The sequence below is a fragment of the Trachypithecus francoisi genome, unplaced genomic scaffold, assembly GCF_009764315.1.
Source record: "Trachypithecus francoisi isolate TF-2019V2 unplaced genomic scaffold, Tfra_2.0 Lachesis_group21, whole genome shotgun sequence".
Lineage (NCBI taxonomy): Eukaryota > Metazoa > Chordata > Mammalia > Primates > Cercopithecidae > Trachypithecus > Trachypithecus francoisi.
Window position 1 is genome coordinate 34,618,649 of NW_022681467.1, and position 26,534 is coordinate 34,645,182.

The 26,534-nt window shown below is 41.0% G+C and overlaps 1 protein-coding gene and 1 pseudogene across 2 annotated transcripts in view; one reads left to right on the top strand and one right to left on the bottom strand.

Annotated features, from left to right (window-relative positions):
- The first annotated feature begins 515 nt into the window (after window positions 1–515).
- The window catches only part of DHX35 (DEAH-box helicase 35), a 79,916-nt gene continuing 53,897 nt past the window's right edge, over window positions 516–26,534 (top strand). For both annotated transcript variants that reach the window (XR_004431232.1, XM_033186418.1), the window contains exons 1-4: window positions 516–645; window positions 7,575–7,708; window positions 10,986–11,078; window positions 22,759–22,836. Coding sequence is in view for 1 of the 2 variants with exons in the window: in XM_033186418.1 (XP_033042309.1) it covers window positions 606–645; window positions 7,575–7,708; window positions 10,986–11,078; window positions 22,759–22,836 (345 nt within the window). In the remaining variant the exon portion in view is untranslated. The remainder of the gene's footprint in view (window positions 646–7,574; window positions 7,709–10,985; window positions 11,079–22,758; window positions 22,837–26,534) is intronic.
- Window positions 12,719–17,299, bottom strand: LOC117069074 (annotated as a pseudogene).

Consider the following 26,534-nt stretch of genomic DNA (forward strand, 5'->3'; position numbering starts at 1 on the left):
GACTTCCATATCATTTCACATTGTTTTACTTGTGGCACTGTGCTGCAGTACCTGGGCCCACAGCAGGCGCCCAATATTTACTGACAAATCCAACCCATGAGGTAGTTCCTATTACTACCCTTCAATTTGAAACTGAGAATAAAACAGAAGTCGCTAAGTTGGGGTAGCTGGTAACATCAGTATTTCCTATTTAATCCAGAAAGCACTGCTTCAACGCCCACTGCGTGCAAGGTTCCACTCTCGGGCCAACAGTCCTCTCCCAAAGCCTGTTCTTTCCAAGTGTGCAGCCGCCATCCAGGCCACGCCACGCTGCTAGGTGACCGGCAGCACCGACCCTCCACGTTAAAGAGGGAAGCAGAGGCGCGCGCCTTTTTCTCCAAAATGGCTGAGCAGGGTCACGTGGGCTCGGGGGCGGGGCTGGTGCGCTCGCCAGAACGGGGCGGTGGGTCACGTGGTTCAGACGGGAGGCGGTAGCCATCGGGGCGTGGCCGTCACACGACCCGATGCCCCTGGGCAGCGGCTCTTCCGGGGCCACGCCCCCCGGGCCCTGGGGGCCTAGCGCACGGCGGTGGGGTGGAGCCAGCCTCGTGACCTTTTACCCCAGCATGGCTGCGCCCGTGGGACCAGTGAAGTTCTGGCGACCCGGTAAGGCCTTTGGTGGAACGCTGGGCAGATGCGGCGGCCTGACTTCGGTCTTGGCGCCGCGACCGGCGCCCTGGGGCCAGCAGACCTGCTCGCAGGCCTGACCTCGGCGAGCTGGGCGCTGCCGCCTCTGCGCGGGGGGAACTCTGGCTCAGGCTCCCCAGTGGTCCCAAGGGATTCGGGGGTGCTCCCCTAGCGTGAGCAGAAACTCTCTGTGACCTTGTTAAAGTGGTCCAGCCTCCTCGGGCCTCGTATTCCTCGTTACTGATGCTTGTCCTGCCCACCCCGCGAGATGGGGAGTGCTAAAGCTCCTCGTGTCTCGTTACCGCCATGGGGTTGCGTTGGGGCCCGACAGACAATGCTGCTCGCTGCTCAGGGCTTGCAAGCCCAAGTTATGGAGTCAGACTGTCCGGGTTCGAATTTTCGTCTTTGCCTTGTGGTAGTAGGGTGACCTTGGGCGAGTAACTTAACGCCTCTGAGCCATGACCTCTTTTTACCTGTAAAGTGGGCAGAATAACAACTTCTATCCTGTGGGCTTAGAAGACAAGCACAACGCGTTGTCAGACTTAGAATAAGTGCTCAAAAAAAGGGAGAGTGTGTTATTTTCTTTTAGGATAATTGTTGTCCACTCCGAATGTCTACTAGAAAAGGAAACACTCCTTCATATTGGCTGCCAGCCACTTCCTCTCTTACAAACTAACACGAATCACAATCACAAAATGCTTTGCTTGTTTTGTCTTGATATTTACTCATTAATCAGGTTTTTATTGAATGTGTATATGCCAGACCATACTAGATGCATTACTTCCTCTCTGCAATCAGTTTCTTGTAAAAAACAAAAGTTTTTCAGTTACAGCTACCAGCTGGATTTTTTTCCACCACCTGCACCCCTGCAGGTCTGGATGTGCAAAGTATATTGCAGCAAAAATGAAATGACACCAAGAATGTAATATAAGGAAAGCTTTTAATTTTTCAGTGGTTCCCTGAAATTCTGACCATGCATATGTTGATGTGAGAGATAAACCCAAGCAAGAGGTATGTTTAATGCTTTTTAAAAATTTGTAGTTGGTCACTTGACAGTTTTATGATTCAGCATTTCAAGTCATCAGCCAATTATCCATCCTGAGTTTTACTTGCATCCAAAAACTAGGAACTTACTAAGTAATGAATACTTTTAATTTGTTCACACTTTTAGTAACAGGTGAAAGTGGTAGGTATAATAAAGAACTTAATGAACTGTTTGAAATCAGACCAGAGTACTATTTTGGTTAAAGCATGTGGAATTACTCTAAGAGTTCTATTTCATTATTTTAGTTCATCCATTGAGGGTACACTTATTGAAAACCTAATCCTGTGTTCAGGAGACAAATACAGATGCTCAGGGCTCTGCTCTCAAGTTACGCTCTCTCTCTTAATTGAATATAAAGTAAGATGTCCTCTAGAAGAGATTTTACAATGAGGCAGAGTAAGGTGGTGGTAAAGATGAGCTCCAGAGTCAGACTGCAGTGCCCGTTGTGTCTGCCACTTACTAAGTTGATGACTTTATAGTCTCTTAAATTCTCAAAGTCTCAGTTACTCCATCTGTAAATTGGGTGTAATACCTACACAGTGTTGTTGTGAGGATTAAATGAAAATAACACACAAAAGGATCTTGGCACTAGATAGGTTACTATTATAATTATATGGAAGTATGGAAGAGAGAGGGAAACTTGAATGTATGGATAAGAAATACTTCATTAAGGTGGTATTTTTGGGGTGAACATTAAAGGATGAAAGGTTTTGTTTCATAGAGAAATGGAACTCAAAGCAAAGGGTGCAGCATGAACAAAGGCAGAATGGAATTTGTGCCTTTAGAATGTCCAGAAAGCCAAAATAACAGAGCAGTGTGGTGGTGTTAAGTGCTAGGGTATATTTTGGGGTGTGACAGGAGATGAAGCTAGAAAAGTAGGTAGGGGCCTCATTGTGAAAGGTCTTCATGACAAGTTAAAACATTTAGACTTCACTTTTTTTTGTTTTCTTTCGTTTTCTTTCTTTTCTTTTCTTTCCTTTCCTTGCTTTTTTTTGAGACAGAGTCTGGCTCAGCCATCCAGGCTGGAGTACAGTGGCATAATCTCGGCTCACTGCAACCTCCACCACCCGGGTTCAAGCGATTCTCCTGCCTCAGCCTCCTGAGTAGCTGGGACTACAGGTGTGTGCCACCACACCCAGCTAATTTTTGTATTTTTAATAGAGACAGAGTTTCACCATGTTGGCCAGGATGGTCTCGATCTCTTGACCCCATGATCCACCCACCTTGGCCTCCCAAAGTGTTGGGATTATAGGCATGAGCCACCAGGCCCAGCCCGACTTCACTGTTTTTAAGCAGGAACAAATCAGGTTTACTTTAGAAAGATAACAGAGAAGGTACTACTGAAATCCAGGAGGAATGTTAAAAACCTTAATCCGGCCAGACGCGGTGGCTCAGGCATGTAATCCCAGCACTTTGGGAGGCCGAGGTGGGCGGATCATGAGGTCAGGAGATCGAGACCATCCTGGCTAACATGGTGAAACCCTGTCTCTACTAAAAATACAAAAAAATGAGCCAGGTGTGGTGGCGGGCGCCTGTAGTCCCAGCTACTCGGGAGACTGAGGCAGGAGAATGGCGTGAACCTGGGAGGCACAGCTTGCAGTGAGCCGAGATCATGCCACTGCACTCCAGCCTGGGCGACAGAGCGAGACTCTGTCTCAAAAAAAAAATAAATAAAAATAAAAAAACTTTAATTCTGACCTGGGAGCTTAGAGTAGGGGCCTGTTGGATAGACATTTTAAAGGAAGATGTGAGAGAAGATGAAGTCAATAATGACTCAAGATTTCTGGGTTAGGTGACTGTCTAGGTTAGTGATTCTCTAATTTTGCTTTATAGTTGAATCACTTGGGAAACTCTGAAAAGTCCTGATTTCCAGTTGTACCCCACACCAATAAATTAGAACTTTGGAGGGCTAGGAGGCAGGCATCAGTGTTTTTTAAAGTCTCTAAGGAATTCCAGCATGCATCAAAATTTGGGAACCCCTGGTCTATGTAAATTGTGCTGTGATTAGTGGACATGGAAATAGCTTTAGTACACAGTTATTGGGCCCTTGCTTTGTGTTAGTCACTTTCATTTACACATCTTATTAAACAGTCACAGTATCTCTGTGATGACAATAATACTCTTATTTTAGTGATGAAATTCAAGATATGAAGTAGGTTGTGGGAAATGCAAGGTGAAAGTCAGGGAGGTGGTTGAAGCTGGATATAAAGCTGGACATTGGAATCATGAACATATCCTGTAGTCCTGAGCCCGTGACTCCTAGTCACAGAGTGTGCAGAGGGTGCATGCATTGGATAGATATGTACAGTGGAGATCTACAGTAGAGCTTACGTATGCTTTCTAAAATAGGGAGCTGTACTCGGGTTCACCTAATTGTTATCATATGGGTTCAGAGTTGCCCAATCTTTTTTTTTTTTTTCTAAGAAGCCTGATATCCAGATCTGAATGGGAAAATTTTATGTGTTGTTTTAAATGAACGATTTAAAACATTGTAACAATAGCATGTCCGGGGACCTTAAGTGTGGTCTCTACCTTAGGAGTGTGACTTAAAGGCCTTGTATGACTGGCCTGAGAGTTTTCTACAAAAATCTTTTACTTAATTTGCAAGTACATGTGGATCAGAAGGGCCTGCCCATTTTCGTTTGCCCATTTGATAAATATTTCATGATTGTTGACCATGTGCTTGACAAAAACTTTACAACAATAGCTTTTAAGCTTTTTTTGACTTGACCCATGGTAAGGAATATATTGTGTTGTGATCTAGCACACATACATAACCAAAAAAGTTGTTCATAAACAGTGTTCCTTTCTGGAATGTGCTCTGATGCTTTCTATTCTATTTCATTATTTAAAAAGTGCTGGTATAACATACTACATTGATTTCATAACCCACCATTCAAATTTTTAAAAACCGAGTTAAAGGGAATGTGGGATTGGGGATATCAGCCTTGTTGAGATAGAGAAATGAAGATGTTCATAGTTTGCAAAAGTTATGAAGGTGTTGCTCCTTTAAGCATAGAGCATACTCTCAAGGAAAGATCAATCATAGGTAGCCACAGAGGGGTGTTTATAGAGGGAAAGCAGCCCTGATGTTCTGGTTTGGTTGAAGGAAGTCTTTTATGAGGAGAAGATACATTGTTTATCAGCTGACATAGCTGTTCTTATAAAAGAGCTCGGCTGGGCGCAGTGGCTCATGCCTGTAATACACTAGCACTTTGGGAGGCCGAGGCGGGTGGATCACCTGAGGTTGGGAGTTTGAGAGCAGCCTGGCTAATATGATGAGGCCCTCCCTGTCTCTACTAAAATTACAAAATTAGCTGGGCGTCGTGGTGCGTGCCTGTAATCCCAGCTACTCGGGATACCCAGGCAGGAGAATCGCTTGAACCCGGAAGGCGGAAGTTGCAGTGAGCCGGCATTTTCCATTACACTCCAGCCTGAGCGACAGAGTCCATCTCCAAAAAAAAAGAGCTTCTAACAAAAGAGATGGATTGGGCTGTAGGTTAGAGACAAGGGAGGAATGTAGTAGTACAAAAGACACGTTGAAATATTAAATATTCCAGAGAGGACATGAAGGTTTAAAACATAGTATGAAAAGGCAGGAATTCAGTACAAAAACAGCAGAAGAGCATAAGGTATTCTTTGTAATTGTTTTCTTGGGTAACAATTACAAGGAATTATTAAGATGTAGTGACAAGAAGGGAAGAAAAGAAAGGAAAGGAAGCCCGCCTTTTTGAGGACAGGCGTTGTTCCAGATCCTGTTCCATCTTTTATCTTGTTGAAAGGAAGGTCAACATTTTGGCAAAAGCAACATAACTGTCCCACTTACCTGATTTTTGGCAGTCTTGAACCTCTGAAACACAACTGTGTTCCTGGAAGTAAATGGAAAAGGGTCAGAGATCTAAAGGGTCAATGATTCTAAACTTAGCTCTAGGGGTTCAATGGACCCCCAGAATTTTATATTCTGGTAAATTCTGGTGTGTTTTTTAGGAGAGGGAGTTCATAGCCTTTATCAGATTGTTGAAGCAATCTGAGAATCCTAAAAAGTGTAAAAGTCACTGAGCTGAGTATTCTTGTTACAAAGCTTCTGTGTTTTCACATAGCATGACAGATTCTCTAGGAAATGATAGTTATTGGTTATTGTCACTGTAGTGCCCCAACAGGAGGCTGTATAGCATGTGTTTGATCTAGCGAGGATTTTTATTCATTTACAAGGCAGCATACTCCAGTGCTGAACGGTGTGACCTTTTAGAAATTTCTTCCTTACATTGAGTTGAATTCTGAACCCTGTGTCATTTACTTATTATTCCTAGTTCTGTCCTAGGGTTACAGCAGCAAATCAGCATGAAAAGTTATGGAAGCTGATCACGCAATTTAAACTTAGGTTTCTCCTGATTTTTTTTTTTGTTTGAGCTAAAACTGTATGGAACCTTCAACAGGTTTTCAGGATGGGATATGGCTTCTCTGTTCTTCACCATCATGAGCACCGGTTTGTCATTGTTCTTAGCAAGAAGCTGGGGTGAAGATCTCTTGTTTAATCTGCCCAGCATGGCAGTTTCTGGGAATAGCATTTTTCCATCTATCCACTCCCAATTCCACGGTTGCAATGGGGACTGTCATTTACCACATCACATTCCACTGGCCATGGTTGATTGTATTGGGGTGGGGATTGGACCTAAGCTGGGAGAAGTCAGTCCCTGCCTGTCCAGTGTAAAAGAGCCTCCCCCACCCCCCATTACAACACGTACCTGGGACTCCCAGTCCCCTTTATGGTGTCTTGATTTCTCTCCATAGCACTTATGACCACTTAATACACTAAGTTACCTTCCACCGAGAGGAAGAATAAAAAAAGCAAATGAACTCCGGGAGGGTACGACTGGCATCTGTGTTGTTCACTGTAGTGTTTCCAGTGCTCAGAGCAGTGCCTGGCATGGAGTGGGCCCTCGGTCCAGCCTTGCTGGTCCTTGCTGGATGAATGATGGATGCTTGGTAGAGGAGTTGTAAGCGTGAACCCTGGCACTGCCGGCAGCCGTGTTTCCAGCTCCTATAGAGTAGCCAACCTAAGGGGCTGGAAGGAACCTGCAAGAGTTGCCAAGATGAGAGAAGGAGAAAGCCATGGCTGCTTTGAGTGCCCAGTTTCTGTCATCTCTGAGCCTTATTGCCATCCTATGGTAACAGGATTCATTCTTTTACCTCAGCTAATTCCCATTGGGTTTCTTTCACTTCTGTTAAGAATTCAGTAATAACATGGACATGGAGGCCAGAACTAAAGACACTGTGCTCTGTAATATACAGTTCTGAGTGGCCACTTTGGAGCCCAGTGGGACTGCCATGTCATTTCTTTTTTCTTTTTTTTTGGAGACAGAATCTTGCTCTGTCACCCAGGCTGGAGTGCAGTGGTGCGATCTTGGCTCACTGCAACCTCTGACTCCTGGATTCAAGCAATTCTCCTGCCTGAGCCTCCCAAGTAGCTGGGACTACAGGCGCACACCGTCATGCCTGGCTAATTTTTTGTATTTTAATACCAGTAGGGTTTCACCTTGTTGCCTAGACTGGTCTCGAACCCCTGAGCTCGGGCAATCCGCCTGCCTCAGCTTCCCAAAGTGCTAGGATTACAGGCGTGAGCCACTGCGCCTGAACCTATCTTGTTTGTTTTTGACACTGTGGTGAAGCTTTTAGGGAAGATTTTTGGTTCCTCCTAGGCACTTTTCTGGATGCTTTCATAAAGTTAAAGTTGAATACCTTTGGGTAGTTGGAGATAAAAAGTATTGCTTCTCTTGTATATCTTCATCTTCAAAATTTGTAACCTTAACACCTTTTTCTGTTCATTGTATCAGAGAATCTGAAAAAAACATTTCTGCTGCAGGTACAGAGGGGCCAGGTGTAAGCATCTCTGAAGAGAGACAAAGTCTGACCGAAAACTCTGGGACAACAGTTGTTTACAACCCTTATGCTGCCCTTTCCATAGAGCAGCAGAGGCAGAAGCTGCCAGTATTCAAGGTACGTCAAATAATCGTGTTCGATCTGTGGGCTTGAATCGTATGTCTGCATTAGCTTTATGCTCACCACTGAAGGGAATGATATCCTCTTTCTAGAACACAGTGAGCTCAGAGAAACCCTTATCGTAAGGGATGATTTCATACTATGTAATTTTTAGTTAACCGTATAAATCTTGAGAGTTCTTAAGATTTTTTCAGTTGCATCATACATACTGGGAAACTGGAAGAATTAGAATGACTTTTTTTTCCCCTTTATTTCTTTCAATTACAGACAATTTCAGACATACAGAAAAGTAGAGAAAATAGCAGTTACTTTCTATATAACAGATTACCAACATATAGCCAACTTTTGCTTTATTTTTAAAGACACTCCTTTAAACAAGTTTACTTGGGAATATGAGGTTGTTTCTGCTGAAGACATCAGTTAATACTCTGACTTCCTCAGACAGTGACAGGATTTTGGTATGGTTAGTGCTTACCAACTGCACATCCAGACACTCAGTTTTATTAGTGCTCATGAAATAGATGCGTACTCAGCTACAAGAGACCAAAGTGCAAACTAGAATTCATTCAGAACGTGTTCATTTATGGCTAGTGATAGTTCTCCACTACAGATGGACACAGTTGATATATACACTTTCTTCCTGTTGGCACATCCACATGGGAAGTCAAATTGTAATCTGGAAGTACAGAACCAAGACAGGTTACTACAGAAATGTCATACAGCCCCTGATGAGGGGTGAATCCTCCCTGCTCCACAGGATGCCTCTGGAATGACCTGAGTAGGTGTGGCCACCAGCACCTGTGTCTCTTTCTTTCTCCTGGATGTTGCTGGGTGAAAGTTGCCATGTTCTCTGTCTCTCTGTCTCTCTCTATCTCTGTCTCTCTCTCTGTCAGTAAATCAGACAGGGTCTTCCTATATTGCTCAGACTGGTCATGAACCCCTGGGCTCAAGCAATTCTCCTGCCTCGGCCTCCCAAAGTGCTGGGATTACAGGTGTGAGCAGCCAACAGGTGCCAAGTTCTTATACTCAGGGGGTTCTTTTGGCTAGACTGTCCTGGTAATTCCTCTTCTATTAATGTGTTCTTTCTCCAAATAGATAGGCAACAGCAGCCTTCTTAATTTAGCCAGACTGCCTTACTTGGAATTTTATGTGGCTCCCAATGTTTTAGTCACATGTGAACTGACTGTCTCTGGGTTTCTTCCTCAAGTGACTAATTCATTCACTATGTATGAATGTTAGCAGGTCTGACTCTCAGGAGATGAGATGGTAGGTTCAGTATTGCTTTCTCACCACTGAGGGACACAGTTTGAGCTGTGATGAAGGGTCTGGACTCTGGAGCTAGACTTCAGGGTTCACACCCAAGCTTCACCATTTATGTGCTTGGTGAAGCACTTCTCCATTCTGAGCTTCTTTTCCTTATCTGTGATGTGGGACTAGCAGGAGTACCTACCTCATAGGACTGTTATGAGGACCGGATGAGGTCATTCATGCAGAGTATTTAGCAAGATATCTGACATGTAATAAATGCTCAAATACAAGGGAAATTACTGTTTATTAATTCTGGCCTTTTCTTGACTATTCTTTGTCTCCCAATTGTACTTAAAACATAACATAAATGAAACAGCAAATGAAAAAAAAAGAAAAGCAACAAGGAGTTGAGAAATGTTGATAAAATTAAAATGGTGAGAAGAAGGGTATACATTATCGATATAAAACAAAGTAGAGTTTAAGTACAGTTGAGATCTTATAAGATGTTAAAGATAAATCTAGTACTAAACAAGTAGATACGTGTTTGCCCTTAAAAAATGCAATTACTGGTGTATTAGTCACACTGTTCTACATCTTACTTCCTTTTCTTAACATGTCTTGTAGATCATCCCATATCAGTACAAATAGATATTTCCCCTTCTTAATAACTGCAAATTATTCCATTATTGGAGTATTTTATAACTGATTTAACCAAACTTTTGTTGATCAACATTTAGGCTGTTTGAATTTTTGGCTATTATAAACAACTCTGGAGTGAGTATGCTTGTATTTATGTCTTTGTACACATGTAGTATGTAGTAGTATGTCTATAATTTCTTTTCTTATTTTTTATTTTTATTTTTTTTTGAGATGGAGTCTTGCTCTGTCGCCCAGGCTGGGGCTCAGTGGCCAGATCTCAGCTCACTGCAAGCTCTGCCTCCCGGGTTTATGCCATTCTCCTGTCTCAGCCTCCCGAGTAACTGGGACTACAGGCGCCTGCCACCTCGCCTGGCTAGTTTTTTGTATTTTTTAGTAGAGACGGGATTTCACCGTGCACCGTGCTAGCCAGGATGGTCTCGATCTCCTGACCTTGTGATCCACCCGTCTCGGCCTTCCAAAGTGCTGGGATTACAGGCTTGAGCCACTGCGCCCGGCCTCTTTTCTTATTTTTTTGAGACAGAGTCTCATTCTGTTGCTCAGGCTGGAGTGCAGTGGCATGATGTCTGCTCACTGCAGCCTTCCCCCATTGGGTTCAAGCGATTCTTCTGCCTCAGCATCCTGAGTAGCTGGGATTACAGGCACTTGCTACTGTGCCCAGCTAATTTTTGTATTTTTAGTAGAGACGGGGTTTCACCATGTTGGCCAGGCTGGTCTTGAACTCCTGACCTTGTGATCTACCCCGCTTGGCCTCCCAAAGTGCTGAGATTACAGGCATGAGCCACCCCGCCTGGCCTATAATTTCTTTTTTTTAATTTTTATTTTATTTTTTTTTTTTTGAGACGGAGTCTCGCTCTGTCGCCCAGGCTGGAGTGCAGTGGCCGGATCTCAGCTCACTGCAAGCTCCGCCTCCCGGGTTTATGCCATTCTCTTGCCTCAGCCTCCCGAGTAGCTGGGACTACAGGCGCCCGCCACATCGCCCGGCTAATTTTTGTATTTTTTAGTAGAGACGGGGTTTCACCGTGTTAGCCAGGATGGTCTCGATCCCCTGACCTCGTGATCCACCCGTCTCGGCCTCCCAAAGTGCTGGGATTACAGGCTTGAGCCACCGCGCCCGGCCTATAATTTCTTATAAGTGAAAATGTTAAAGGGCATCTGCATGTATTTTGGTGTTACACTTGATTGCAATTGTATTCGCTCATGCTGAGAGGAACAACAGTACCTGAGAGTTAGAAAAACATTTTGATAGTTCTGTTTAAAATTTACTTTCCTTTGAAAATAGCTCATTTCATAATGTTTCAATATCGTTGTTATTTAGGTCTTTTGAGACAATGTATGGCTTTTTACAAGGTGTGTTATTCTTTTTCAGCTTAGGAATCATATTTTATACTTGATAGAAAATTATCAGACAGTGGTGATTGTTGGTGAAACGGGATGTGGGAAGAGCACACAGATTCCTCAGGTGAGTACATATTTAATATGTGTCTTTGCACTTTGATTTGGCTGGAAGGATTTTGTAACTTGAGAACTCTTTTTACTATCATTTACATTTTTAAGATCTCCTCTCAGGAAATGTTCACTTCAACTAGATATTTTTAATATTAAACTTTTAGGGCTTATAATTTCTTTGGTGAGTACTAAAGTAATAGTTTGTCTTCGATTTATTATAATTCCAAAATAGTAATGGAATAGCCATCCTCTGAAAGTTATAGTGGAGACTTATTCAAAGATGTGTAATACAGAGTTTTTATCCTTAAATAGTTATAGTTGAAGAGGTTGGGTAAAATGAATATTGCTATAGTTGTAAATAAAAGTTGGTCATTATAGAATTATGCAGTGCTATGGAAGAACCCTTACTTACTAGGAAAAATCCTAAGTGGTGTGGATAGGAGTAGAAAGAAGGATCAAGAAAGGCCTTGTAAAGGAATTGGCATTTGAATTTGACCTTGAATTATCAGTGGGAGCTGACTGAGAAGATATTCCAAGCCAGTGAATATTGTGGTTAGAGATACTGGGGTGGAGAAGTATCGGGTGAGTTCAGAGTATGCTTTAAGAACCTTAACTTGAAGAGTGAAGGCTGACCGAGTTTGAGAGACTTTGCAGGTTCTTCTTTCATTTTTTAATATTAATTTTCTTGAAATATGAAATATATGTAGAAAAATACCTGTATCATAATTGTACACCTTGATACGTTTCTGCAAGTGGAATACATCTGTGTTACCAGCACCCAGATCAAGAAACAGAACATTACCAAAACCCCAAGAACTCTTCTTCTGTGTCCTGTTCTGGTCTCTAATTGCCCTCTCTGCTTACCCCTATAATCATGAACACAAAGGTAGCTCTTATTCTGGCTACTAACCTCATAAATTAGTTTTGCCTATTTTTGAAATTTTGTAAAGGAGTAATATAGCTTCTTTTGTCCAACATTATGTGTGAGTCTTCCTTGTTGTTGAATTAGTTGCAGTTTGTTCATTCTCATTGCTGCATAGCAGGGTTCAGCAAGTCACAGCCAGTGGGCCAGATGCAGCCCACTGCCTGTTTTGTAGAGAAATCTTTACTGGCACACAGCCACACCTACTTGTTGATACATTGCCGGTGACTGCTTTCAGGCTACCACACAGGGTGAACAGTTTTGACAGAGACCCTACGATCCTCAAAACCTAAAAATGTACCATCTGGCCCTTTACAGAAATGTGAAATGTACTGTTAACCCCTGCTAGTTAGTATTCCACTATATGAGTATTCCATGGTTTGTTTATTTTTCCTATTGTTACTGACATTTGAGTCATTCCCAGTTTTTAGTTATGGATCGTGCTGCTGTGAACATTCATGTGCTTGTCTTTGGTGAACATACGTGCATATTCTCCTGCTGGGCTCTACTTAAGAGTAGCATTGCTGGATCCTGTGTTCAACTTTAGTAAATACTGTCTAAGATATTCACAGTGGTTGTGTCCTTGTAGGGTTTGCAAGCAAGTGAGCAACATGATAAGCTGAGTTTTAGATAAATGATTGTATTGAGATATAAGGTGACTTAGGAACTGGAGGAGGCAGGCCATAGAAAGCTATTGCAGTGGTCTGGAGAAGGGTGGTGTAACGGGGTCCTCAACCAAGAGCTGATAGTGGGATAATCTGATAAGGATAGGGAGGAGAACAATTTTAGCGTTAGGGTCTGTAGATATTAGAAACTTAGGTTGGTGCTTTTGCACCGATCTAATACATGGATATTTGTGATGACAAAGGGGAAGGGACAAAGGTGCACACTGACTGACCATGACTTGCTGCCTTGGCGAACAGTGCTAATATTAAATGTGATAGTACAGTAAAGATTTTTTTTGGCCGGGCACAGTAGCTCAAGCCTATAATCCCAGCACTTTGGGAGGCCGAGACGGGCGGATCACGAGGTCAGGGGATCGAGACCATCCTGGCTAACACGGTGAAACCCTGTCTCTACTAAAAAATACAAGAAAAACTAGCCGGGTGAGGTGGCGGGCGCCTGTAGTCCCAGCTACTCGGGAGGCTGAGGCAGGAGAATGGCGTAAACCCGGGAGGCGGAGCTTGCAGTGAGCTGAGATCCGGCCACTGCACTCCAGCCGGGGTGACAGAGCGAGACTCCATCTCAAAAAAAAAAAAAGATTTTTTTTGAGGGGAAATTAACTTGTTTGCTTTTAAACAGATTTATTTTTTCCTATATTATTGATGGCCTTTGATGACATTATTAGCAGGAAGATTGGAATGGGAATCTGAAGCTTGGTGGAGGTCAGATGTAGAAAGTGTGGACATAGGGATTGAACATTCTGATACATGCAGGAAGGAGATGGAACAGAAATAACTGAGAAGAGGATTAAGGACAAAGTCCTAGGAGCATCAACATTTAGGAGTCAGGAGCAGAAAGGAGATAGAATGGCAGCCAGGGAAATGGCAGAGGAACGAGGAGACTGTTCATGGTTAGAGAAAGCAAAGAAAGAGTGAGGTTTCTGGAGAGGTGGGTAGGTGGCAGGTGCAGCCAACAGAGCGGCCAGGGAGCAGGAGAACTGGTTCGGTCCTGAGTTGTTCATCTTGGAGACAGCACGTCCAGTGGTAGGGTTTTAGGGTTAAGGGTGTCTAAGGGGAAGATGATAAAAATCCCTTTGCATTTTTGAGTATGTTAGTGATGTGTTGTTGACTGCCTGGTCCAGACTTGTGGTCATGCCAGCATCTGTGTAGGTCTTCTTTTTTGTCTGCTCCCCAACTCCATTCTCAATAATGGGTTTATTAATAGGTTGGGACCCAGATATAGTTATTTTTTTAAAGTTTCTCAATAGACAGCTAGGAAAAGGTAGACAGAGGAGAATGACCTAGTGAAGGACAATTTGAAATGCATACAGGAGAAGAAATGGTGGCCTAGAGGAAAAAGATAAACATATATGCAGATGGAATTGAGAACCTAGTAAGTTACTCATTTCTTACAGGAAGAAACGGGAGAAAGGTTAAATTACTGTGTGATTGTCATTTAGAGAGTAATATAACAATAATATAACAGCTAATAACAGTAGTAAGTGCTGCATAAAGTGATTTTACACATGATGATCTGTTTAACCCTCAGCGACCCTATGAAGCAAACACCATTGTTGTCTTCATTTTATAGGTGAGGACACTGTAGAGAGTAGTAAGGTTATGGAATATAGAACAGAGGTAAAAGGCCACATGATGTTCCAGAATTGTTTGGGAATTAGTCTGTGATGTTATGTAGTCACCTTAGGATAAACTATATTCTGGTAACAAAGAACCTGAAAATCTCAGTGGCTTAAAAGCACAAAGGTTTATTTCTTGCTCATACTATGTGGTTATCTTGGGTTGGCTTCGAGATTCTATCACATCATCATTGGGCCTTAGGCTGATGGTACTGCTCTTGTGAGGGACTTGTTGGTCTTGTGGTAGATGGCAGAATCATGAGATAGCTCTTAAAACTTCTGACCGAAAGTGGCCCTTCTGCTCACATTTCATTGGTCAAAGCAAGTTATATGGCCAGGCCTGATGGCAATGGGGTGGCAGCATATATAATCCTCCCATAGGAATGGGTGGCAGGTATTTAGAACAATGATAAATATATCACAGTGATTTGACCATTTACCCCTGTAAGGTTTAGCTGCCAGGGAACAGAGAGGGCCTGCTGTGTTACTAAGTCCAGGGAAAACTGGTGGGAAGGAGAAAGAGGAGGGATGAGGATCTAGGCTGGGTAATGTGGGCAAACAAAGGTAGTTTTTTTTCTTTTAATTTTAAGATTTGAGTATTTTTATTATTTTTGAACATTAATAGATTCACATGGTTTTAAATTCAAAAGGCACAAAGGGCCATAAAAAGATTTCCTTCTGCCCTGTCTTCCTGGTACTCATTTCCTTTGTGCAGTTATAATCAATATTACCAGTTGTTTGGTAGAAATGTTTTCATGCATTTACAGAGAAGTGAGTGGGTGTGTGTGTATGCACATATATACCCTATTTTAAACATGAAACATCTATACATGTTTTAGTATGCCTTGTCTTTTTTTTTTTTACTTATTCTTTCATTTTTTAAAAAAGCTGTTTTGAATTGACATAATAACTATGCATATTTATGGGATTTAGTGTAATGTTTTGATATGTGTATATGTTATATAATGATCAAATCAGGGTCATTAGCATATCCATCACTTCAAATATTTATCATTTCTTTGTGATGAGAACTTTCAGACTCCTCTTAGCTATTTTGAAGTCTATGGCACATTATTGTTAACTATAGTCACTCTGCTGTGCAGTAGAACACCAGAACTTATTCCTCCTACCTAACTGTAACTCTGTGCTTGTTGACCAACCTCTTATTCTCCCTACTCCCTGTCACCCTCTCCCCTCTGCACTGTTCTATTCTCTACTTTTGTAAGATTAACTTTTTTAGATTCCACACGTGAGTGAGCTCATGCAGTATTTGTCCTTCTGTGCTTGGCTTATTTTACTTAACATCATGTCCTCTAGGTTCATCTGTGTTGTTGCAAATGACAGGATTTCATTCTTTTTTATGGCTGAATAGTATTCTCTTGCGTATATATATCACGTTTTAAAAATCCATTCATCTGTTGATGGACACCTAGGCTGATTCCGTATCTTGGCTGTTGTGAGTAGTGATGGGAATGTGGATGTCTTTTTGATGTTCTGGTTTCCTTTGCTGGGAATAAATACCCAGTAGTGGGGTTCCTGGATCATATGGTAGTTCTGTTTTTAATTTTTTGAGAAATCTCCGTATTGTTGTCCATAGTGGCTGTACTAGTTTACATTTTCACCAACAGTGTACAGGAGTTCCCTTTTCTCCACATTCTTGCCAACATTTACTTTCTTTCATCTTTTTGATAGTAGCCATTCTAACTGGGGTGAGGTGGTATCTCATTGTGGTTTTGATTTGCATTTTCCTGATGATTAGTGATGTTGAGCATTATTATATATATATGAAATAATACACCTGTTGTGCATCTTCTTTTGAGAAATGTATGTTCAGGTCTTTTGCCCATTTTTTTTAAACTTTATTAAAATACTGAGTTTTATTTCACATTTATTTCACATATTTTTGTCTCCCCACCATTTCCATGTCTGACCACCAGTACTATTATGTCCTGTCGTAACATTCCATGCATACCTAAAGCCAAGCAAAGGGTGAAGTTCCATCTTTAAAAACGAAACAGGCATTTTGGACAACACAGCCTTGGCAATGGAACCTGGACAACATTTATCAAATACGGTAGGGAAAGTTCACACTCTGCATTATAAAAAGGACAACTAGATATCAACTGTTGCACAAATGAAATAAGATGGAAAATTTTAAACATATTGTTGAAACTATTTGCTTGAAGAGACTTCCTCCACTACCAGAGGTCTTGAATAGCCTCCTGGTCAGTCATCCGGAAGCAATTCTTCACATAATTGATGAACTTGGCTTCTACTTTGGGAAGAGAACCACCTTTTTCTATGCTTGCTTGCATTTTTGCTTTAGTGTTTTCTACAGAACTTTTGATATTTTAGGACTTTTTTTCCTGTTTTTTGAAGGATTCTTGTCCTTTTGATCTTGGTGTTGATGGTATTGAGTCTTTTCCATTCTGATTTGACTTTTGTGCATTTTTTTTGGCTGGAGTATCTTGTATAGATTCTTTACTGGTGCTTTTCCTTCAGTTTCCTCATCATCAAAATCATCATCATCATCTTCATCAGCAGCAGGTTTTACTTTTTTCTCTGGGACTTTGCTACCACCTCCAGGGGCAGATCGCCTTCCAGATATACTTAAGAATTTCACATCCTCCTCTTCATCTTCTGGCTCTGCATCTTCCTCCACAGCTACTAAGTGCTGTCCACTAATATGTACTGGCTTTGAGCCACACTTCAACTGTAAGACCACCGGTGATATTATCTCAAAGCCGCTAAGGGATATCATTGGCTGTACAGACATTTTAAAGTTGACAGTGTTACTTTAATTGGACTGCCTTCAGCATTGTGCCTCTGCTTCAACAATGTGCAGTTCATCCTTTGCATCAGCCCCTGAGCTGACTGTTCTTAACAATAACTGGTGCTCATTTTCATGAATATCCACCTTAAAGTGATGATCTTTGTTGGCCTTTAGTTCACAACCTAAGAGATTGTTCTGGGGCCTCAGAGGGCTCATGTCCATGTCCATCGTATCTTCCATGGGGTGGTGGCGTGTACTTAGGTGGGAAAGAAGGCAGATAGAGATAAATGACCCCTGCTCCAGAGAATAGCCACGCAGAGTGGAATCACACCCTTTTGCTCATTTTAAATTGGATTTTTAGTTTTTTGCTATTGAATTGTTTGAGCACCTTATATATTCTAGATATTAACCCTTTATCAGATCATAGTTTGCATTTATTTTCTCCCATTCTGTAGGTTTTCTCTTCACTCTTTGATTGTTTTCTTTGCTATAGAGAAGCTGTTTAGTTTGATGCAATCCCATTTGTCTATTTTTGCTTTTTGTTGCCTGTGTTTTTGAGGTTATATACAAAAAAATCCTTGCCCAGACCAGTGTCATGAAGTGTTTCCCTTCTCTTTTTTTCTGGTAGTTTCGTACTTATGGGACTTTCGTTTACGTCTTTTATCCATTTTGATTTGATTTTTGTATGTGGTGAGAGTTGGGGAACTGGTTTCATTTTTCTGCATGTGATTATCCGGTTTTCCTAGCACCATTTATTAAAGAGATTGTCCTTTCTCTAAGATGTGTTCGTGGTGCTTTTGTTGAAAATCACTTGACTTTAAATGTGTGGATTTATTTCTGGATTTTCTGTTCTGTTCCGTTGGTCTGTGTGTCTGTTTTTATGTGAGGACCATGCTGTTCTGTTTATAGCTTTGTAGTGTATTTTGAAGTCAGATAATGCCTTCACACTTTATCTTTTTTTTTTCCACGTAATGTATTACTGTTTTTTTTCCAGTTCCATAGATGCTAGTATGTGAACATAATTTACCAATCCCCAGTTGATAGACATTGAGGTTGTTTACAGTTTTGTATTATCACAATGATGCAGTGGAGTTGGTTTGCACATAAATCATTTTGCACACATATAGATATTTTTATAGAATAAATAAAATACTTATGGGGGTTGCTGGCTCAAAACACACATGCATTTGAATTGAATTATTTTAAGGAATTGCATTTTATTATAAACACTTTTTAAAAATAGGAAATACATTTACATGGTACAAAATTCACAAAGAACAGAGGAATAAATGGTGAAAAGTGAATCTCCTAAGCTTTGCCGTTGAAAATGACTAGATCATTATGATAGATTGTATTATTGGTCCAAATATCTGCTACATCTCCTATGGAGTATTCCCTTTTCTCCTAGCCACTCAGTTCCCCGTCCCTGAGACAGTCACTGTTTTCAACTTATTGTGAAGCTAAATTTGGGCTATGGCCTCGGAAAATTGGAATGACTGAGGAACTAAAGGTTACAGCAAGGATACGGAGCAGGTTTTTCTGTTTTGTTAGATTTATATAGTACCTTTTCTTGGGAAAAAACAACATGCAAAAGCACCAAATACTTAATAATTTTGAAATTCTACAAACTATAGGTAGAACCTAGATGATATATATATATTTTTTACTAGAGTTCTGTAAAAAAAAAAAAAAAAAAAGAGCTATGAATACAAGCTCTTCTTAAGTACAGTTTTTATTAGTACTGTTATTGGTGGAGTTCTTCCTACTTTTGTCCTTTAGCCAGAAGCCCAGATTGGGTGATCCTTAAAAAGTGGAGAACTCAGATGGATTTCAGCTATGTTTTAGTGATCTCCCTCAGTGACAGGCCGCTGCCTCTTGACGTCAGCGCTACACCTGCTTTTTCAGTAGCTTTACATTTCCACCTCTCAGCAATCATAAGCATGCCGTAGAAGTCTGAATCACAGATTCAGTCTAGTATTGAGGTGACTAGCTTTATGGACAGGTTTGTTTTTTTTGTTTTTGTTTTTGTTTTTTTTTTTTGAGACGGAGTCTCGCTCTGTCGCCCAGGCTGGAGTGCAGTGGCCGGACCTCAGCTCACTGCAAGCTCCGCCTCCCGGGTTCACGCCATTCTCCTGCCTCAGCCTCCCGAGTAGCTGGGACTACAGGCGCCCGCCACCTCGCCCGGCTAGTTTTTTGTATTTTTTTTAGTAGAGACGGGGTTTCACCGGGTTAGCCAGGATGGTCTCGATCTCCTGACCTCGTGATCCGCCCGCCTCGGCCTCCCAAAGTGCTGGGATTACAGTAAACTTTATTTTTAACTGCTTTTAAACTAATAGAAAAGTTGCAAAAAACAATACAGAATTCCCTTATACTCTTTACTCCGCTGCTAGTACAAAGATGGAAAGCAGGACATTAACGCTTGGACAGTAATAGTAACTGGACTATAGATCTTATTTAAATCTCATCAGTTTTCCTACTAAGGTTCTTTTTTAGTTCTAGGATCCTACATTGCTTTTAGTTGTTATATCTCCCTAATCTTTTCCAGGTGGTGTGAATTCCTCAGTATGTCTTCATCTTTCATGAACTTGACACTTTAAAATAATGGGATTTACTTTGTGGAATGTTCCTCAGTTTGGGTTTATGTCATGTTTTCTCATGATTAGAAGGAGCTTATGTGTTTTTGGCAAGAATACTACAGAAATGATATTGTATCCTTAGCGCATCATTTCAAGGGTTCGTAACGTTGGTATGTTTTGTCGCAGGTAATAGCAACTTTGGTCACTTGGTTAAGGTTCCAACTTTTGCCTATGAAGCTACTGCCTTTCCCTTTTTAGTTGATATGTATCTTGGGGGACATATTTTCATACTGCAAATATTCTGCTTTTCTTCCAACTCTCACCTACTAAGTTTAGCATCCACCTCGGTGGATCTTGTCTGCAGCAATGATGATTTTCTTTTCTCTTTCCCTCTATCTTTATTAAATGTAATTTTCTGTAAGGAAGAACTGTGCTTTCTTCCTCATTTCTTTGTTAGATTATTTGCGTATATCAATATGGATTCATAGATACTTATTTTTTTCTATGTGTTAAAGCCCAATACTGTCATTATTTATCGTGTTGCTCAAATTGTTTCATCTTTGAACATTAGGAGCTCCTTCATTTTGGCTCCTGTTTTCTTTCTAAAGGCTTTCATTTTTTTGACCACTTCCTTACTTTCTAGTACTACAGGATGTTTCAGGCTTGTTTTATATTTTTCCTACACAAGCCCTGGTTCCTTTTATTGGAGAATGATGTTTAGAAATCATGATCTGGGACTGGGCGTGGTGAATCATGCCTGTAATCCCAGCACTTTGGGAGGCCAAGGTGGGTAGATCACCTGAGGTCAGGAGTTCGAGACCAGCCTGGCTAACTTGGCAAAACCCCATCTCTACTAAAAATACAAAAAATTAGCCAGACGTAGTGGTGCATACCTGTAATCCCAGCTACTAGGGAGGCTGAGGCAGGAGAATTGCTTAAATCCAGGAGGCGGAGGTTGCAGTGAGCTGAGATCATGCCATTGTATTCCAGCTTGGGCAACACAGCGAGACTCCATCTCAAAAACAAACAAACAAACAAAAAAAACAAAAAAATGCTGGGCGCAGTGGCTCACTCCTGTAATCCCAGCACTTTGGGAGGCCGAATCGGGCAGATCACGAGGTCAGGAGATCGAGACCATCCTGGCTAACATGGTGAAACCCCGTCTCTACTAAAAATACAAAAAATTAGCCGGGCGTGGTGGTGGGCGCCTGTAGTCCCAGCTACTTGGGAGGCTGAGGCAGGAGAAATGACATGAACCCAGGAGGTGGAGCTTGCAGTGAGCCAAGATCGCGCCACTGCACTCCAGTCCGGGCGACAGAGCGAGACTCCGCCTCAAAAAAAAAAAAAAAAAAAAAAAAGAAAGAAAGAAAAAAGAAATCATGATCTGGATGCTAGAGTGCTCATTGCTACTGAGATGTCATTGCTGAGTCTCAGTGAGCAGACTTAGGAAATATATGTATGAATATTAAGCAATACATTGTAAAAAATCTAGCTATCTGTATCTGTCTATCCATCTATGTCTTAAACACCATGAGTTTATGCAGATGCTTCTGATTCCAGTCTAATACCATAGGGCTCCTTTGAGCCTTTCTTTATTTATAACTTCTCTGCAACGAGAAGCTTAGTCCTTATTATCTACAGTATATTTATGGATTCATTAAAATAGTTTCAGAATTGCTAACTCATAACCTTGTTTGGATATTTACTAACTATATTACAGCATTTATGTCCAGTTCTGTCTTTAGCCTTACAACATCCAGTCAAGATATATTTTTCCATCATTACTTAGGTTAGTTCTTCTCCACCCCCTGCAATGTGGTTATGTTATTCATTTGTAGTATAGAAAGGGTCATCTGTTAGTGTTTGTCTTTCCTTTAGGTTTCCCTCCACATCCTGGTTGGTTTTATTTGTCTTTTGGGTATTTAAAAAGTATGGGAAACATGCATGGCTATGGTTCTGAGAGTCAGAGCTACACAAAAAGATCTATTGAGAGCATTGACACGCCCTCTTTATCCCTGTTACCTTGCCTCCATTTCCCCTTCTTTCTATGACTTTCCCACCCATTCCCTGTAGACAACCATTTTCTTAGTATCTATATTATCCTTCCTTTATTTCTTTTGAACACATGAGCAGATACACGCAATAACTTTTAGAATCTTTTTTCTAGTGTTGAAGTAATATGTGTTCATTGTAAAACAATTAGATGTTAGAAAAACATGTAACTGATAACCACTGTTATCCATATTGGATTTTAAGTGCATATAATCAAATAAATACATAGATATTAAATAAGCACATAACTCAGATAAATACACTTAAGCAATTTTTTTTTTAATTTTAATTTTTATTTATTTATTTTTTTTGAGACAGAATCTTTTTCTGTCACCCAGGCTGGAGTGGAGTGGCACAGTCTTGGCTCACTGCAGCCTCCACCTCCCAGGTTCAAGTGATTCTCCTGCTTCAGCCTTCTGAGTAGCTGGGATTACAGGCACGTGCCACCACACCCACCTACATTTTTATATTTTTGGTAGAGACTGGGTTTCACTATGTTGGCCAGGCTGGTCTTGAACTCCTGACTTCAAGTGATCTGCCTGCCTCGGCCTCCCAAAGTGCTGGGATTACAGGTATGAGTTACCGTTCCTGATCAATCAAATTTTATGTATGTGTACTAATATAATGTAATGGTATATAGTCATATATATAAAATCCAGTTGTATTTAATATGACTGAAATGTGTTGTATGGTTGATATTTATATTGAACCATCTCTATATGTGCTTAAAAATTCTTTTTTCTACAGATTTAGCACTGTTCTGAGTGACCTATGGATAATTTTTTGTTCCTTGAGGCATCTGTAGAACATGGTGATTTTCCAGAACTGGGGTGTCAGAATGCTGGAATTGTGCCTTAGTTTTTCTGTTGATCAGCTTTGATGTGAACTTAATTACCTAACATTACCAAGCCTCAGATTCTCCATCTGTAAAATAATTCCCAAAGTTCTGCTGGGACAATAACTATGCTTTTTCCTTTCTTAGTGACTTTAACACAATATGGGAGCATCTTGGGGGAGACTGTTCTGGAAAAGTGGTGTCATATGTATACTTATATGTGATTTTGTTTGTAGTACCTTGCAGAAGCCGGCTGGACAGCCGAAGGAAGAGTGGTAGGAGTGACCCAGCCTCGGAGGGTGGCTGCTGTTACAGTGAGTTTCTTTTTGTATTGGAAAGATTCTATCTGTGTTGTCTACATTTGTGATTTGTTTACATTTCCTAAAGGCTTTAAATGAATAGAAGTTGCTCCTTAAGAATGTAGGTCTTCAGTTTTTGTGGTTTATTTTTATTTTTATTTTTTTCCCGAGACAGAGTCTCACTCTGTCACCCAGGCTGGAGTGCAATGGAGGGATCTCAACTCACTGCAACCTTTGCCTCCCGGGTTCAAGCAATTCTCCTGCCTCAGCCTCCCGAGTAGCTGGGATTACAGGCATGTGCCACCACGCCCGGCTAATTTTTTTTGTAATTTTAGTAGAGATGGGGTTTCACCATGTTGGCCAGGCTGGTCTCAAACTCCTGACCTTGTGATCTGCCCGCCTTGGCCTCCCAAAGTGCTGGGATTACAGACATGAGCCACCGTGCCTGGCCAGGTCTTCAGTTTTAAAACAATTATGATTTGAATATTTTTGTTAAATTGATCCTGCACATTATGAACATTTTAAGTAATAAAGTGCTGAGGAAATAAAAAAACAAAATATTTTTTAAGCCTAAATTTCACCATCCAGCATAAACAATGTGAACATTTGTGAACATCATTCCAAGTTTCTCTTAAAGGTGAAGATGAATGGTTAACTGGCTGGATAGAAATAATTTTATAAAAATGAGATCATATTTAATATTTATTTTTTATTGAATTTAACAAAATAGGAAACTTTAGTGAAATAGAAGTAGTGACTGTACTTTGGATAAATGTTCACCACAAAATAGTTTATTAAAGCTTGAAAAGTAAGAAGAAAGAGTACAAAAAACCTCAGGATGTTACCTATATTTCAAATTATACCGTATAGTTTCCTGTTATGAAAGAAGAGAAAATTAGCATGTATTCTTCTTTCCACCTTTGCTTTCTCCATTTGTCGTATATACAGTCGTGTCATTTTCATTTCAATATTTATAATGTACATGTTCTTAATCATAATTCTCACAGGTGTTTAACCTTAATTCTAGCTTAAATGGATTCAGTACTCATCATTAGTTATTTTCCATGATTTTGCCAACCTTTAATTGCTTGTTTTGCTTTTATTTCTTGTATTGGCTGAATTTTATCATTCAGCTTTTTTTTTTTTTTTTTTTTTAATATGCTTGAGAATGTTCAGTTGTGGTTTTTGTTGATATAAATTTCTTGATTCACGCTGTCCCTGCGAACTGTGCAGACTTTGCTCACTGCCTTTTGGCAATTGAGGATCACTGTGTAGAAGTCGGAGCCACCATAAGTTTTTCGTTGATAGTATGTTTAAATTCTTTTGTCGTTTTTGAATTAGCTCTGAGAGATTGGATGTGGTGGCCAATGCCTGTATTCCCAGCACATTGGAAGGCTGAGGCAAGAGGATTGCTTGAGCCTAGGAGTTTGAGAACAGCCTGGGCAACATAGCAAGACCCTGTCTCTACAAAACAATTTTTTAAAAAATTAGCTGGGCATGCTGGCACCTGCCTGTGGTCCCAGCTACTTGGGAGGCTGAGGCAGGAGGATCGCTTGAGCCCAGGAGTTTTAAGGCTGCAGTGAGTTGTACTCCAACCTTTACCCTATCTCCAAAAGCTTATAGAAAAGGAAGGAAGTAGGGCCTTTAGTTTGCAGTCTTTACCTGGACAAGAAATTAATTCTGTTTCCTCAAGTTATTTTTGTTCTGTACTGAGTTTTAATTATTGTGTCATCATTTTGCCCAAAGTTCATTTTCACCAATGGTGTTCAATTAAGAAGTTATGGGCCGGGCGCGGTGGCTCAAGCCTGTAATCCCAGCACTTCGGGAGGCCGAGACGGGCGGATCACGAGGTCAGGAGATCGAGACCATCCCGGCTAACACTGTGAAACCCCGTCTCCACTAAAAAATACAAAAAACTAGCCGGGCGAGGTGGCGGGCGCCTGTAGTCCCAGCTACTGGGGAGGCTGAGGCAGGAGAATGGCGTGAACCTGGGAGGCGGAGCTTGCAGTGAGCTGAGATCCGGCCACTGCACTCCAGCCCCAGCGACAGAGTGAGACTCCGTCTCAAAAAAAAAAAAAAAAAAAAAGAAGTTATACAGTTTTACAAGTTGTGTGTGTGTGTTGTTTTTGTATGAAAATGGTGGTAACAGTTTGGAAACTAAGTTGCAAATGCTGGAGTTAATCTTTTTTTGTCACTAAAAGATGACTCAGTTACCTAAAAATTAGAGCAATCTTTCCTGTTTGTGGTTTGGAATCCCAGCTCTTAATCAGTTTGCATTTTAGTTCCAAATTTGTAGCCATGGATAAAGTCCATGAAACCACAGCTTTCTCTTGAAAGAGCAAAGAGCATGTAATATTAATAGAGCTGTCAAGTTTGAAATGCTACATCTCAGAAAGTATTTTATGTGCAGACTAAAATCTGCAAACAGTCTCAGAGCCTAAAAACAGATTGTATAAGCTGTTGCTTGATCTCTGTGAGAGGCAATTAGTAATGAGGATGCTTGTTGAACTCATGTGGCCTGGGTTTGACTTTAAGACCAGGTCTTCCCTGACCAATGATTTCAGAATAAGCTCTAACACCTGTCTTATTTCAATTTCTTCAGTTGTAAATACAACAGTGTCTTGTCTGCCTCATGGGCTGTGTGTATATTTAATGAGATACGAATTTGTGAAAGGTTAGAGCACAGTACTCGCCAGTAGTAGGTGCTCAGTGATTTTTTTTTTTTTTTTTTTTTTTGGTCTTTTTACCTCCCTTTCCTTTTGGTCTGTCAAAAAGATAGTATTTGTCCAGTCTAGTTGATGAGGTTATTGGGGGCAGAACTAAAGTGATAGGGATAAAATCTGTTAAAAAACCAATAGAATATAACCTTGTGTGATTATAAATAACAAAGATTTAAAAATAGAGTTTGAAAATAAAAATACATACTTTTTATAGCAGATGTATTCAAATAGTGAAGGAGTAAGAATAAGCAGGTTTGGCTTTTACCTTGTAGACTCATAAAATGATTATATTTTTACAGAGATTCGTTAATTTATGCTCATTTTAAAAAATTTAACATTTTTGTGGGTACATTGTAGGTGTATATATTTATGTATGCTCATTCTTATAAGCCTATTTTCTCCATCAGTTCCTAGTATCTCTATGCACACATTCTCTACCTGTACCATATTCTGAGATTTATAATATAATGACGTGTAGGGCTGAAATTGGAACAATAACAATAACAAGTCTGTCCTGGTGAAATGCTGGTCATTGGGAAATACAACCAACCAGAGGTAGAGCAGTGTGGGATAACTTTCTGGTTTCATCAGATGTTTTGAAAGCCTACATGGTATAGACCAGCTGCCAGATGATTGATTTGGTTTTGGCTTCCCCAGTCTGTAATTTCAAGTCACCAGGCAGAGCTGCTTCTGATCCTCATCTGCTCTTCAGTGTCTTAAACACTGATGGGCAGGAAACGCCTGGGTGTGTCTGGCTCAGAAGCTGAGTGCAGAGAGCCTCTGCCTTCCCGAACCTGGGGCTGCTAGGGTGGAAAGGCTGGAGCAGTAAGCTCTGCCTCAGGACACCTCCTGTGCCAGCCACGTTCTAAAGTCAGCACCTGGGAACTGCGTGGGTGCTGGGGAGGTTGTCTCACCTGTGAAAGAGGGAGACTGAACTCCTTCCTTCTGTGGGGATTGGTGTGCTGGGTCCCTGGGAAACCTATTAATATTGCT